Source organism: Euprymna scolopes, chromosome 37 (genome assembly GCF_053919585.1).
Source record: "Euprymna scolopes isolate OS-2025 chromosome 37, ASM5391958v1, whole genome shotgun sequence".
In the NCBI taxonomy this organism is placed as follows: domain Eukaryota; kingdom Metazoa; phylum Mollusca; class Cephalopoda; order Sepiida; family Sepiolidae; genus Euprymna; species Euprymna scolopes.
In genome coordinates, this window is record NC_136518.1 from 10607229 (window position 1) to 10620100 (window position 12872).

Consider the following 12872-nt stretch of genomic DNA (forward strand, 5'->3'; position numbering starts at 1 on the left):
TCAATTGATTTGATTGAAAATTGGTCTATTTCGATAATAAATAAATGTGAAACATTCATTAATTCTCATTCAATCCCGAGCAACATCGGGTCTCCCAACTTAATTTTATATCTATAAAAGTGAGAATGTGTGTGAGGATACTTTTCAACCTATATACTCAACAAATTTTTGATTTACAGACTGGAAATTTTGTATGTAGGGTATTTATACATGTGGAAAACTTTTTAATCTGTTTGTCAACTGTGTCACGAATGCGCATGCATGAATGGTTCATATGAGATTCGTTGTGTTAAGAATAAGTAGGTTTGAAGACACTTTTTAAAAATCGTGTCAAGCTGGCATAATGGGTATCATACTTGACTCGCTGTCTTTAGGTTTTGGTTTCAATCTCCAGTATTTTTATTTTTTTTTCTTACAAGTGAACTGTTTAGAAAAAACATAATACTCGCATGCATGTCACGGTTTCTGTATGAATTAGAATGTAATATTTATGCATATTTTATGACTGGGCAATACTGGGTGGCCTGCTAGTAGAGAATCAAAATAAAAGTTATATATGCAGAGACTCAGCAGTTGATTTAATGGCAGATAGATACTATGTTAGTTTTTAATATAACTGCCACCAGCGGAGACAACCATATTTAAGCAAGCACAAAATAGGTCCTATGCTTTGGTGACCACGTCTTAATGCCTACTAGATACTATCTTTGAGTGTCTAAGGTCTCTCTGTACAGGGGTTTGTCAGAACAACCTGACATGAGGATGCTTTTCCCTTAAAGTAGACCCTGACCAAATATTCATGATCACATTTTGTATTCACTGCCCAAATAAGATCTCCCTACTATGACTAACCTACATTAGCTTTTACAAGGAATGATGCACCTTCTCCAAGTGATATTACCTCAAGTAATAGCACAAAGCTGGATACTCCACCAGACTAGATAAATTCTTGTCCTGAAATCCAGTAAGACCAAGAGACCAAAATGAAAGATATACTACAATGTATGAAAATGGTTAATTGGGGAGAGGAAAATTGTTATAATATTCTTTACTAACTCAGTGTTTGAGAGATAAAGAACTTTAATAGAACATTCGAATATCTAAGTATCTCATATAGAGTTCAAGTGTTAGCCCCAGGTCGTGGGCCCCTTGATTTCTGAGAACTTCGACTAAATTAAAATAAAACAAAAATGATTTTTTACTCGCGTTCATCCCTAACAAGGCATATTGCAACTTGGACATAAGAGACCATGCCTAGGAAAGATTAACAAAATGTTGGTTTACATTTAAACTTCTGCATATCAGTACAGTCAGGGAAACAGGTAGCAGGAAGGGAATTCCAAAGTCTAGCTGTTCAAGGGAGGAAACTGCTAGAGTAAAAAGCTTTCTAGTATTTAGGGACCTCAACCGTGAAGGGATGTGATTTTGTTGCTCAGCGGGTTTGTTGGGGATATGTATGTTGAGGGGGCACAAGTGCAACGAGTTCATCAGAACACATTCCATTAAAACACTTGTAAAACAGGCACAGAGATGCAACACTGCAGTGATGGGACAGAGGTTGGAGCTTAGTTGACAAAGTGAGACCTATCAGATTGAAAACTCTTTTTTGGACCCTATCCGAGAGAGAGAGACTAATGTTAGATGCACCAGCCTATATGTGGCAACAATATTCCATGGCTTTGTAGCGGTACAGAATACTCTCAGGTGTGAGTAGTCTTCTAGCTCGATAGAGGGAACCCACCTTCTTTGCAGCAGCCTTCGCAATGTCCTCAATGTATTTGTTCCAGTTCATATTGCCCGTGAATGTTAGGCCGAGGAGTTTTAAGGAAGAATTCTCACTTAAGTTGTTATTTGTCGTGGATATCAGTAGTTTGATAATCTTCACTATGACAGTCTTCAGAGTCAACAGTGTTGTGGGCATGTTTGTTGGTCTTAGCCTCAATCACACTCTAGAAGAAATAGTCAAGGGGGGTTGTTGTTGGGTGAGGAAGGCAGCCAATGGTGAGGAATATTGTTGAGCAACCACGCCTGGGTCATCTTGGTTTTTTGTGTGCAGAAGAAGTTTTGCTGGAAGACAGGGGCGTCCAGTAGAAGTCTAATTCACGTTTTCACTTCACTCCTCGGCAGGTTTTTGTCTAGTATGGAATTTTATTGCAACATTGTGTAATTGTGTGCGTGGAGAGAGATGGAGAGAACTACACAAGTAGCTATCGAGCTACTGACCTGTCAACTCGAAGAAGTGTAATTAAGAAAGGAAATGGAGAATTTCAGAATGGTTATTTGAATAATTCAAGTTTTTTTTTTTTTTTCTGGATTTTAATTTTTCATACTTTATTTCATTTACCTCCTCTCCAGGAGGTGTGACACAAGGGCAGGTTTGGGTTTGATGAAAGTGTTTCTGTGAAACAAACTGGATTTGAACTTTGGCAGGTTTTCAATCCATGTTGGTCCTGTATATGACCTTAAACTATATCCGATGGTAAGGTCCCAGCTTGCAGACTTTGGGGAGTGTGGAGCCATCCTTTAATTGCCATTGCTCCCAGGTTCACTGTGACCCGGAGTGGTAGTACCTGTTAGGGTCCCGACTATGGGTTCAATAGAAACCGACTTGAAAAAAACAAATATATTCGATTTATAAAACAATTTTTTCAAAATAATTGGATTTTGCATTAAATAACCTGAAAAGGGTTGATATGCCATAAAACAAAAACAACCAACCAATCCATGTTGTTAATCACTTCACCACTGTCGATGCTTTTTTTGTTTGGGTTGCCCGAATGATAATTTGTATTGCAGTCCTCATCTAAAAAGTTCCAATACGATCTACGGCAACAGGTTCGGTTCCTTGCGTTTTTCTCTTCATCCTGTTTTTATAAAATGCCTCAAATATATAAAATGTTAGGTGTACTCGGCATTGCCCGGTATTAAACCTAACGTTAAATTCCTTTTTTTTTTCTTTTTTTTTTTTTTAAGTTAAAAACAGAAAGAAACCGAGACATGTGCATGCGAGTATTAGGTTTTTTCTTAACAGTTCACTTTTAAGTTAAAAAAAAAACTCGTGCTGAGATGGAAACCAAGACCTAAAGATAGTGAGTCAAGTACGATAACCATTATGCCAGCTTGACATGGTCTTTAAAAAGTGTTTTCTAACCTACTTATTCTTAACATACGGAATCTGTCATGTGAAAGATTTATGCATGCACATTCGTGAAACGGCACAAAGGTAAAAATCAGATGACCCTCAAGTACCAATTTTTCAATTTTGACCCCTTAGCAGCCCTTTTCTGAATGAAAACAGATTAAAAAGTTTTCCATGTGTCTGAATACCCTATATACCAAATTTCAAGTCTGTAGATCAAAAATTTGTTGAGTATATAGGTTGAAAAGTGTTCTCACACACCACACATTCTCACTTTTATAGATATATAGATTTTTATTGAATTTTTTTTTTTTTTTCATTAAAATTCACAAGAGTTTTATGAATCCTGCTCTTCCCTTTTTTTTTTCTATATCAAATTATGAATAAAATAAAATTGTTATGAATGAAATAAAATTGTTATGAATGAAATAAAATTGTTATGAATGAAATAAAATTGTTATGAATAAAATTATAGCATTGCGTTCAAGATTTTCCTATCATGAACTTATATTTTTGTATTGTTTTTTGTTTGTGAAAATCATTTCTGCTTATTTTTTACTTTTCAGACCCGGTATCAACCCAGTAGGGTTTACTCCCCATGCTCTACAGCGTCCTGGGGTGTGCTACCCGAGCAACTCTTCCCCTGGGGTCCTTCCTCGTGTGTGCCTAGAAAAAAGGATAAAAATTCCTTTGATTGAGACTAACGTGAATAAGATGAGTCCAGTGACTGTACGAATTGCGCCTCCAGAGATGGGAACTAATCACAGTCCAAGGTGAGTGCTTCATTCTTTCGTTCCGATTAAACGGTTAACATGTCTGTGTATTTCTTGTGTGAATCAGACAGATTGAGCTTCTTGTTGGGAGATTTCAAGACATGTAAGTTTTTGTGGTATCACGAAATTTCCAGAAGAAAATGCTACCGGGCCTTGTCTGGGAATGTGTCCACCTGAAAATTATTTAACCTCTCTCTCTTTCTCTCTCTTTTTGGTGCCCTGAAAAAGGAGGGATTGAACCTAGTAATTCACTTCTGTTTATCCGTTTGCACTTTTCTCAATGACCATGCCTTGGATTTTTTTTTTTTTTTTTTTTTAATTTTGCCCAAACATTAGTCATGGTAAAAGTAAATGTTTGCTAGAACGAATTTTCATGGATAATTCTGGTTGAACCCCTAGGGGCCCTTATAAGAGTAAAATTACTCCAAATTGTTTGTCCAGTCATTTGTTCGCACTTTTCTCAATAATCATTCCTTGAATTTTTTTTTGAAATTTTCCATTAACATTAGTCATGGTGAAAGTAAATTTTTCACTTGTGGAGGGAGACCCAGCATGCTCGATTTGTTTTTTTTATAACACATCATTTTATAATTCTAAATATTAGCCTGACATAAAGATGATACCACTAATAAAAAAGCCATGTGATTTTTATAAAGTACTAACCTTCAAATGGCTCCTGTCAAAATTTTAATCCAATCAGATTTTTATTTTTTACATTAATTAAGTGAGGGTTTTATTTATCTTTTTACAAGGTCAAGTGTGATTGTGAAAATCGGTGCACTGTGGCCTACTAAAAAAAAATGCTTGAGCATTCTCATTTACATTCCCAAGTCGAGGACCCTCAGGTGATTAGCAGTAAAACTAGCCTATTCTCAAAGAGAAGATAAAGCCTGGGAGAGTAGACCTTCTAGTACTAAACAAAACCATACCTCAGCCCGTCGGCAAGAAAGCCACTGTTGGACTGATTGCCGAAGATGTCTGCTCAAACAACATCAAGTTGATGGTTAATTACCTCTTTACCGCTATACATTTTTTTATGCAGTAAATAATTTTTTTAATCCACATGTGACAAAAGTTAGTGTGTGACTGACGCACAAACAGAAACAAACCCCTTGAACCACGTATAGGTCTGTACTTTGAAGACCAGTTGGGCTGACAAGCCATAAGAGATTTTTTGAAAGGCGATTTGAAAGTACAATTTTGTTGTAAGTGAAGCTTTTTTTTTTTTTTTTTTTTTTTGCAAATTTCCTGTGTTGATAAAGCATTGTTTTTTTGCTGAGAAAAAAAAAGTACTATTCCAGCAAAGAAATGGTTTGATAACTGTTGTTTGAACTGAATTCTATCGGAAATAATAGTTAAGAGTTATATGCTAACTTGAAGCGTGATTGTACAATCACAAATGATGATTGACGTTCAGTTTATTCAAATTTTACAGTTGTCCTGGAAAACATGAAAATATCACAACTCATTTTATCCAATCATAACTCAAAGTTGCATGAAATAGCAGTATTACATGGCCAATTACACTCAAACTGTTTGTTACAATTCAAACCTCTGTCGAACCCTTATGCCGTCCAGCACCGTTGAAAAAGAACAAACAAAAAATAAATAAATTTGACTCTGCTTCTTGTTTTTTTTCTAACTGTTCATTTCGTCTCCCATGAGATTAACAAAATTTCACCATCTCAACACCAGCTTAAAAGTCTCTCGTCACCACTGCGAAGTCACGTGTCCATCTCACCTGGCGCGTTTTTCTTTCTGTTCCATTACACGTTGGCCGTAGACAGCCATTTCTCGTCTTAAACTTTACGCGTTTATCTTTTGCAACCGCACTTCTCTTGACCATGTCTTTTTATTACGCAAGTTTGCCTACACTCTTAATTTGCATATGTGCTTTTTTTTTTTTTTTGCTACTGCTGCTAATATCTTCGCAAGCCAACTATCTTACAGCTCCTGCTGATATTCACGCTATGTTACAGCAGGAGCGTTAAAGATATCAAGGCGATGTATTCACCATTTTTTTTTTTTTCCTTTATTAAGCCATGGTCATAAAACCATTAGCAATAGACGGAAGTTACTAAGATAATTAGGGAATGCATAAAACCTAGGAACTTCACGATAGTTAGTCAACACAGAACTCCGAAAATGTGACAGTGATACATGTTCATTCACACATTTCTGAGGCAGCACGTGCAGAACTGCAGAACACAATGCGAAAGGAGATCGCCGGTACGTTTATGAGCAAACACCAGTGTGATTATGCAGAGGTTTAATGTGAATGTATAATCATCATAAGTTTGGTCTGTTCAGCTGTAGCACAGGGTGGTATAATTTAAGCATTGCAGTGGGGCAAGATCCATGAAATAATCTGTAGGCAATAGAAGCCACTGTTACATTCCGGCGAGTATTCCGGCAGATCTAATCTAAGCAGATCAAATCCAAGTAGACGATATATTCCAGAGGGAACAGGGTCACGGCAGAGAATATGTAGTATATATATATATTTATATCTGATGGCACAATGCTGTACATGAACATTTGTTCAAATATTTTCTTGCTGTCGATCAAAAACCTGTTTGCAACTGTTTCAATGCAACAAAAAATTTTGCTGTGACAATTGATGAAACAATTTTAAAGCTACACAATGCTTTAAACAAACTATAACACTTTCATATAATTATATATGCTAGTGATAATTCGATCCACGTTTCATCCTCCAATTGTATATTTTTTGCGAGCATAAATAATTATATTTTTAAACAATTAATAATAATGGCACTGCACCCAGTATTATTCAAATGCTTGTTATAATGATACGAAAGTGTAATAGTTTATTGAAAGCATTGTGTAGCTGTAAAATTATTATATATATTCAAATTCTCTCTACAAATTCATGACTTTGAATGCTTGTTATTTTCAGGTTCACCTCATCCAAACAAAATCCCAATAATTTTCCATTACCCCCGGATACAAATGATGTGCTTTCAGCTCTCAGGGAAGGAACGTAAGTTTTTTATTTATTTAAAATAAATTGGTATTTATTTATTTGTAATTTTTTTTTTTTTAATTTTATTTAATTTAAATATTACAGTATCCTTTAGTCGATTTGGTAAATAAAAAGGAGAAAATGAAATTCAACAGGAAAATAAAAACTCCCAGTTGTGTGTGTGTGTGTGTGTGTGTGTATATATATATATACACACAAGCAGTTCAGCCTTGCTTTGCTTGGAGCCCTATGTACTGTTCATAACTTTATGTGCATTAAATGTAAAAGTATTAAGTAATTGCATTCTTGGTATCACCTCTATTTAGGATTGACCCTTCAGGAGATTATACTCAAGACTTTTATCCATTACTCCACGGTTGTATTGTATAATGATAGAAATTATCAATTTTCATCTCCAAAACTTCCAAACATATTTTAAGAGTTTGAAACGAGATGACTAAATTCAGTCGTAAGTATCCCAAAAATGGTTGATACGCCATAACGTCTGTAATGTATCTAATAGAAGATTCTGGTATGACAATCCAACTTTAACTTGGTTGAATTTCAAAATAACTTAATCTGGCTTTTATCTTCATAATTTTTCTCGATCATACAAAAATAAAAAATGTCTTGCGTATATTTTTTTGCTTTTCTTCAGGCGAAAACGTACAAATGTCTGCGGTAACGATGAAGATTCCATATTTGAGAGTGCGAATACAACTGCAAAAAGAAGGTTAGTTGTTTCAATCTTTTTTTTTTTTTTTTCTTTTTTTTTTTTTCTTTTTTCTTTTTTTTTTCTTTTTTTTCTTTTTTTTTTCTTTTTTTTCTTTTTTTTTTCTTTTTTTTCTTTTTTTTTTTTTTTCTTTTTTTCTTTTTTTTTTCTTTTTTTTTTCTTTTTTTTTTCTTTTTTTTTTCTTTTTTTTTTCTTTTTTTTTTCTTTTTTTTTTACAATTAGGGTTAGATTAAAGAAAATTAGAAGGTTCTACTTATAGATGGTGGTAATAGAAACTAACCAATGAAATGAAGCCATGTTCTGCTAGCAACTAATCAGAAACTGGAATTCCTCCATAAAAATATTGGATCTTTTAGAATTCTCACATAATTTTTTTGTGCCCACATGAGAAAGATCTTTGCTCTTTGTCTGCAAACTTTTAAAGTTCAAGGCTTATACAGATCAGCTACTGACCAAAAAATCTTTTTCATCTCCAGGACTTTTATACAGATTAACTACCCATTGGAAATTCTTCAGGAATTGAAATTGATTTTCAATTCAAAATTAGTCGCGCACCTTTCTTAAATCTGTAACTATTACATCATCGCAACTTTCATGCATTAAAAATCAAACACAAAACGCTCTGTCGTGATGTATTGGATGCAATGAACCTTATATATTATTTAATTGGAATTCATTATTGAGATGAGTATTATTTATTGTCTGAAGATAACAGTTTCAATCGTACCTGAAGCTGGCCAGAGGCTTACTTGGCCAAAAACGTAATGAGACGAACAACAACTATGGAAGGCAGTAATTGCTGAGGATGCAGTTAAGAGATTCAGAGTTTCTATCCCGTCGCGGTTACCACCACTTGATGAAGGCTGGAGGAATAGTTGGCCGAAACATCATGAGCAAACAACTAAAAAAGATGAGGATAAAAGTCTGCAATAAATAAAGCAATGAACCTTATTTTCACCATTTCTTGCATTTAAATGTTAAAGACCAAAAGTCATTTTCACATTGATGCAAATAACATAATGCATAGTATGTGTATGTATTTATGCAAGTAAAAAATGCATTCATCATTTTCTTCTGCATTTATCCTGTGCAGCAGTGTTCGTACTGGATTTTTCCGTTTGCACAACTGTTTCCATTTGTTGAACATGATTCATGGTGATTTTATTTGCATTCGTTTCACCAATATCACTTTTTTATTAAGAACTCTTTCTAGAAGGATATTGGATACTGACCATGTGAAGATTGCCAACATCCGTAAGTGAAAATGTTCCTGAGCAAACCGAGTTCGAACTTGGCACACCCAGGTTGTCAGCCCGCATCGTTAAACACTGAGCTATCATCACCTGACTACTGCTTTCGGGTTGTTAATTCTCTGGAATTCCACAGTTTTAACTTTTTTTTTTTTTTTGAGAAGGCGTTATTTTATTAATTACCTACTGAGGAATGCCTACAAGGTTGCTCAGGCATTTATTTCTAAGGCCAGAGTTTGCTTATCCTAATGTGCTTTTTTTTCATTTCTTCTTTTCAGTTCCTTCATTTCATTTTTGTTTCTTTTTTCATTTTGTTTTTGTTTCTTTTCCATTTTTGTTTCTTTTCCATTTTTGTTTTTTTTTTCCATTTTTGTTTTTTTTTTCCATTTTTGTTTTTTTTTCCATTTTTGTTTTTTTTTCCATTTTTGTTTTTTTTTTCCATTTTTGTTTTTTTTTCCATTTTTGTTTTTTTTTCCATTTTTGTTTTTTTTTTCCATTTTTGTTTTTTTTTTCCATTTTTGTTTTTTTTTTCCATTTTTGTTTTTTTTTTCCATTTTTGTTTTTTTTTTCCATTTTTGTTTTTTTTTTCCATTTTTTTTTTTTTTTTTTTCCATTTTTGTTTTTTTTTTCTTTTTCATTTCTTTTTTCTTTTTCGTTTTTTTTCTTTTTCATTTCTTTTTTCTTATTTCTTTTTTCTTTTTCATTTCTTTTTCTTCATTTTTTCATATCATTTTTCCTTTTATTTTTTTTCATTTCTTTTTTTCTATTTTGCTTCTTTCTCTTTCTTTTTTTTTTTTTTAAAACCACATCAGACTTTGTGTCTAATAATACAGGATTTGTATTGAAAGTAGGAAACCTCAGGTTCGCTTTTAACAGTCTCATAATTCTTGCTTTAGTTTCCTCGTTTCATAGACAATATTTCTGACAAAGGGAGAAAATTTCTTACTAGCTCTGCAGTTGTTTTAAATAGATGGTACGTTGATATTCTAATTCATTTCTCAATCTTGTTAACCTTTATCTTCGAATGGTTTTTATCTTTGATGTGGTGACTCATTTAAAAAAAAAAAAAAGCATATAAAATGAACATTAAATTGATGATGAGTTCCTCTTTATGATGCAATCGGCCAATGAGAAAGCTCCATTCGAACTCTCTCATTATGGAGATGTCATTTTTACACAGGAGTCACAAAATCTAACATATTGTTGCTTGTAAGTTCACTTTCCCATTCCCCTTTTCCACCCAAATATATTACTAATGATGATTAATTGTATTAAATAATTTATAAATTTTAAACTAGTGAGTTTCTGTGGAAATTCCATGGTGCTTTTTACATAAATCTATGTAAGTTATTAATATATTTCTTTTTGAAATCCTGTCAGTGTCAATACTATTGATATAACTTTCATTCCATAAAATAAATTTCTTTTATTGGTTAAATTATTCAAATAAATTTAAATAAATCAGACAAATTTTTTTTTTTTTTTTTTTTTTTCAATGATTATCTATCTTAGTGTGAAAATTTTCAGTAAAATATTTTTGAAATGAATAAAACAAATGCAGTGTACTTTAAATCTACTTGTTTTAAAATTGTACTTTTTCAGTCAATGAGATGACAATTTGAGTTCATTTTAAAATAGGTAAAGTCAGAATTGTAAACATTAGTACTGTCAGAATCACCACTTTGCTCATCTTAATGTATGTGAGATAGGTAATAATTAGGGCTATGACAACAGAGTATTCTTTTCATTGTTTTGCCTCCCGAGTATATATCCAACACAGACACAGTTAATAACCAAGAATCACGTCACTCTATATAAAAGCATATAAGATATCAACAGATACACACTCAACTCAAAACAATGAAAAGAATATGCTGTTGTCCTATCCCTAGTAATAATGTACATAACAGAAAATGCCTTAGCGTATTAGAAGAAAGGAAAGTAGAAAGTTGATATTGGGTTTACTTTCGGCAGCCGTGTAACTGTTGCTGCCCTTATGATATCGTTTAGTCCTCACATTTGTGAAGTGATGTTTCTGATAATGAGAGAAGAATTGCTGTTTTCTAGGTGTGAATTTTTTATTTTTTATGAACTTAGATTCTTTATTTTTGATGATATCTTTCTATAATTTTAGCACAATCTGACTAAGACATTGGGAATTTTTTTAAAAATGTAAAATTCAAACAATCTTTATTTATGAAAAAAAAAATAATATCTTTTAAATGTTGCCCATTTTCAGCTTCGTATATTTTTGCTCTTTCCAAAACATTATTCGTGACAGATTGCAGAATCTCTGGATTGCGATTTATCTCCCTTATTACGTTCTGATGTTTTCCTTCAATTCTTGCAGGGTTTGAGGTTTGTTAACATTGACTCTTTCTTTAAGATATTCTCACAAGAAAAAGTCGAGGTTAGTCAAGTCTAGGGAACGTGGTGACCCTTTGACATTGTCATAGTGAGAGATAATATGCAAAACTGAAAATGAGCAACATTTAAAAGACGTTACTTTTTCAAAAATAAAGATTGTTTGTTTGAATTTTTTAATTTCTTAATGTCTTTGTCGGATTATGTTAATATTACAAAAAGTATCTATTTATGTTCAAAACCCTTCAGTGACTTTTGGGACACCCTGTATAAGTAAAAATTTCAAACATAAAAACAAAATGACCATATTTGATTCACCAAAATTCTATTGTATTACACAAAAATTTAACTCTTCAGAAAAAAAATGAGATTTTTAATTTAAGTTTTTTTTTATTTATACTTTTTTTAATTAATGCATGAGGATTATCGCGGAGAATCTACTTTACAATATATCGGTTGCGATGTTGAAGAGCCAGTAATAATAAAGAAAAGCGCAAAAGAAAATTAACACAAGTATGTTGCAGAAAGTATGCATCTTGTTCTGCAGCCAGAACTGCCATCATGCTTAGTTGTAATTATATTGTCTGGGTAAGTCCATTTATTCCCAAAATAGGTAGATCAACTATACCATCTTGGCCTTCGGGACAAGATCAAAGTGTAGTGTCTGTTCTTCAGATGCTGCACTTCGGTTTCTTGTTCTCTGTCAATGGAGGAGAAATCCTCCATGACAGAGATAATTTTTATTTTTGTTCCTTTTCTCCACATTAAAAAACGACCCTGGTGTCTAGCTCTGTCCCGTGGGGAGGGATTGTAAATAGGAACTATACCATAGCAATATCATATTTTGTCATTTTTATTTTTTAAATTCTTATATTTAAAAACTACACTCTCTCCATCGTTTTTCAGGCGCCAAGAAAGCAACCATTCCACCGCATCTTCATCATCCATGCCTTCATTACCAGACTTCCTCCCAGATCTGTCGCTCTGCAACTTCACCCAGTCTTCGTACATGTCCCCAACCTCTCGCTACACAGTACCTTCATCAACAGCAGTAAGCAGCAGCAGCAGTGCGACTGTAACTCCTTCATCACCAAACCAAGTGGCTAGCGGTGGCGTAAACTCTGGTGTGAAACGTCCAGTGGCACCTTGTGCTCATCTCTCACCATCGGAGAATTCTCCAAACTCAAAGAGACCCCGGCAGGAAGTAAAAAACAATCCTATTTTAAGCTCTCTTAGCTCAAGTCAAAGGTATCAGCTTCACCGGGTAAGAATTCTCTCTCTCTCTCTTTCTGCGTCTTTCTTTTGTATATATGTGTGTGTGTGTGTAGGCGAAATTAAACAAAAATGGGTTTCTCGTAACGATGCCCTATTCTACGCATGCGTCAGATGACGTCATGACCTGATTTACTTTAAATAGTTGAAAAACCAAACACATTTCATCTCCGCCGCTTTAGCGCAGTTGGTTAGCCTGTTTGTTCATTATCTAAACGTTTTGGGTTCGAATCGTGGTGTGAGATGTTTTTTTTTTTGTTTTTGTTTTTTTCGATTTTTTAAATTTAAATATTGAACCCTGTATTATTTAAGCCATTTTTCACGTAACGTTCGTTTTCCTGGTTTTTTCCTGTTT

General features: G+C 33.5%; 1 protein-coding gene across 1 annotated transcript in view; it reads left to right on the top strand.

Annotated features, from left to right (window-relative positions):
* Positions 1 to 12872, top strand: part of LOC145261080 (uncharacterized) — a 70306-nt gene that overhangs the window by 30356 nt on the left and 27078 nt on the right. The window contains exons 2-5 of the mRNA XM_080119259.1: positions 3706 to 3912; positions 6833 to 6916; positions 7557 to 7631; positions 12152 to 12509. Of these exons, the coding sequence (XP_079975385.1) occupies positions 3706 to 3912; positions 6833 to 6916; positions 7557 to 7631; positions 12152 to 12509 (724 nt within the window). The remainder of the gene's footprint in view (positions 1 to 3705; positions 3913 to 6832; positions 6917 to 7556; positions 7632 to 12151; positions 12510 to 12872) is intronic.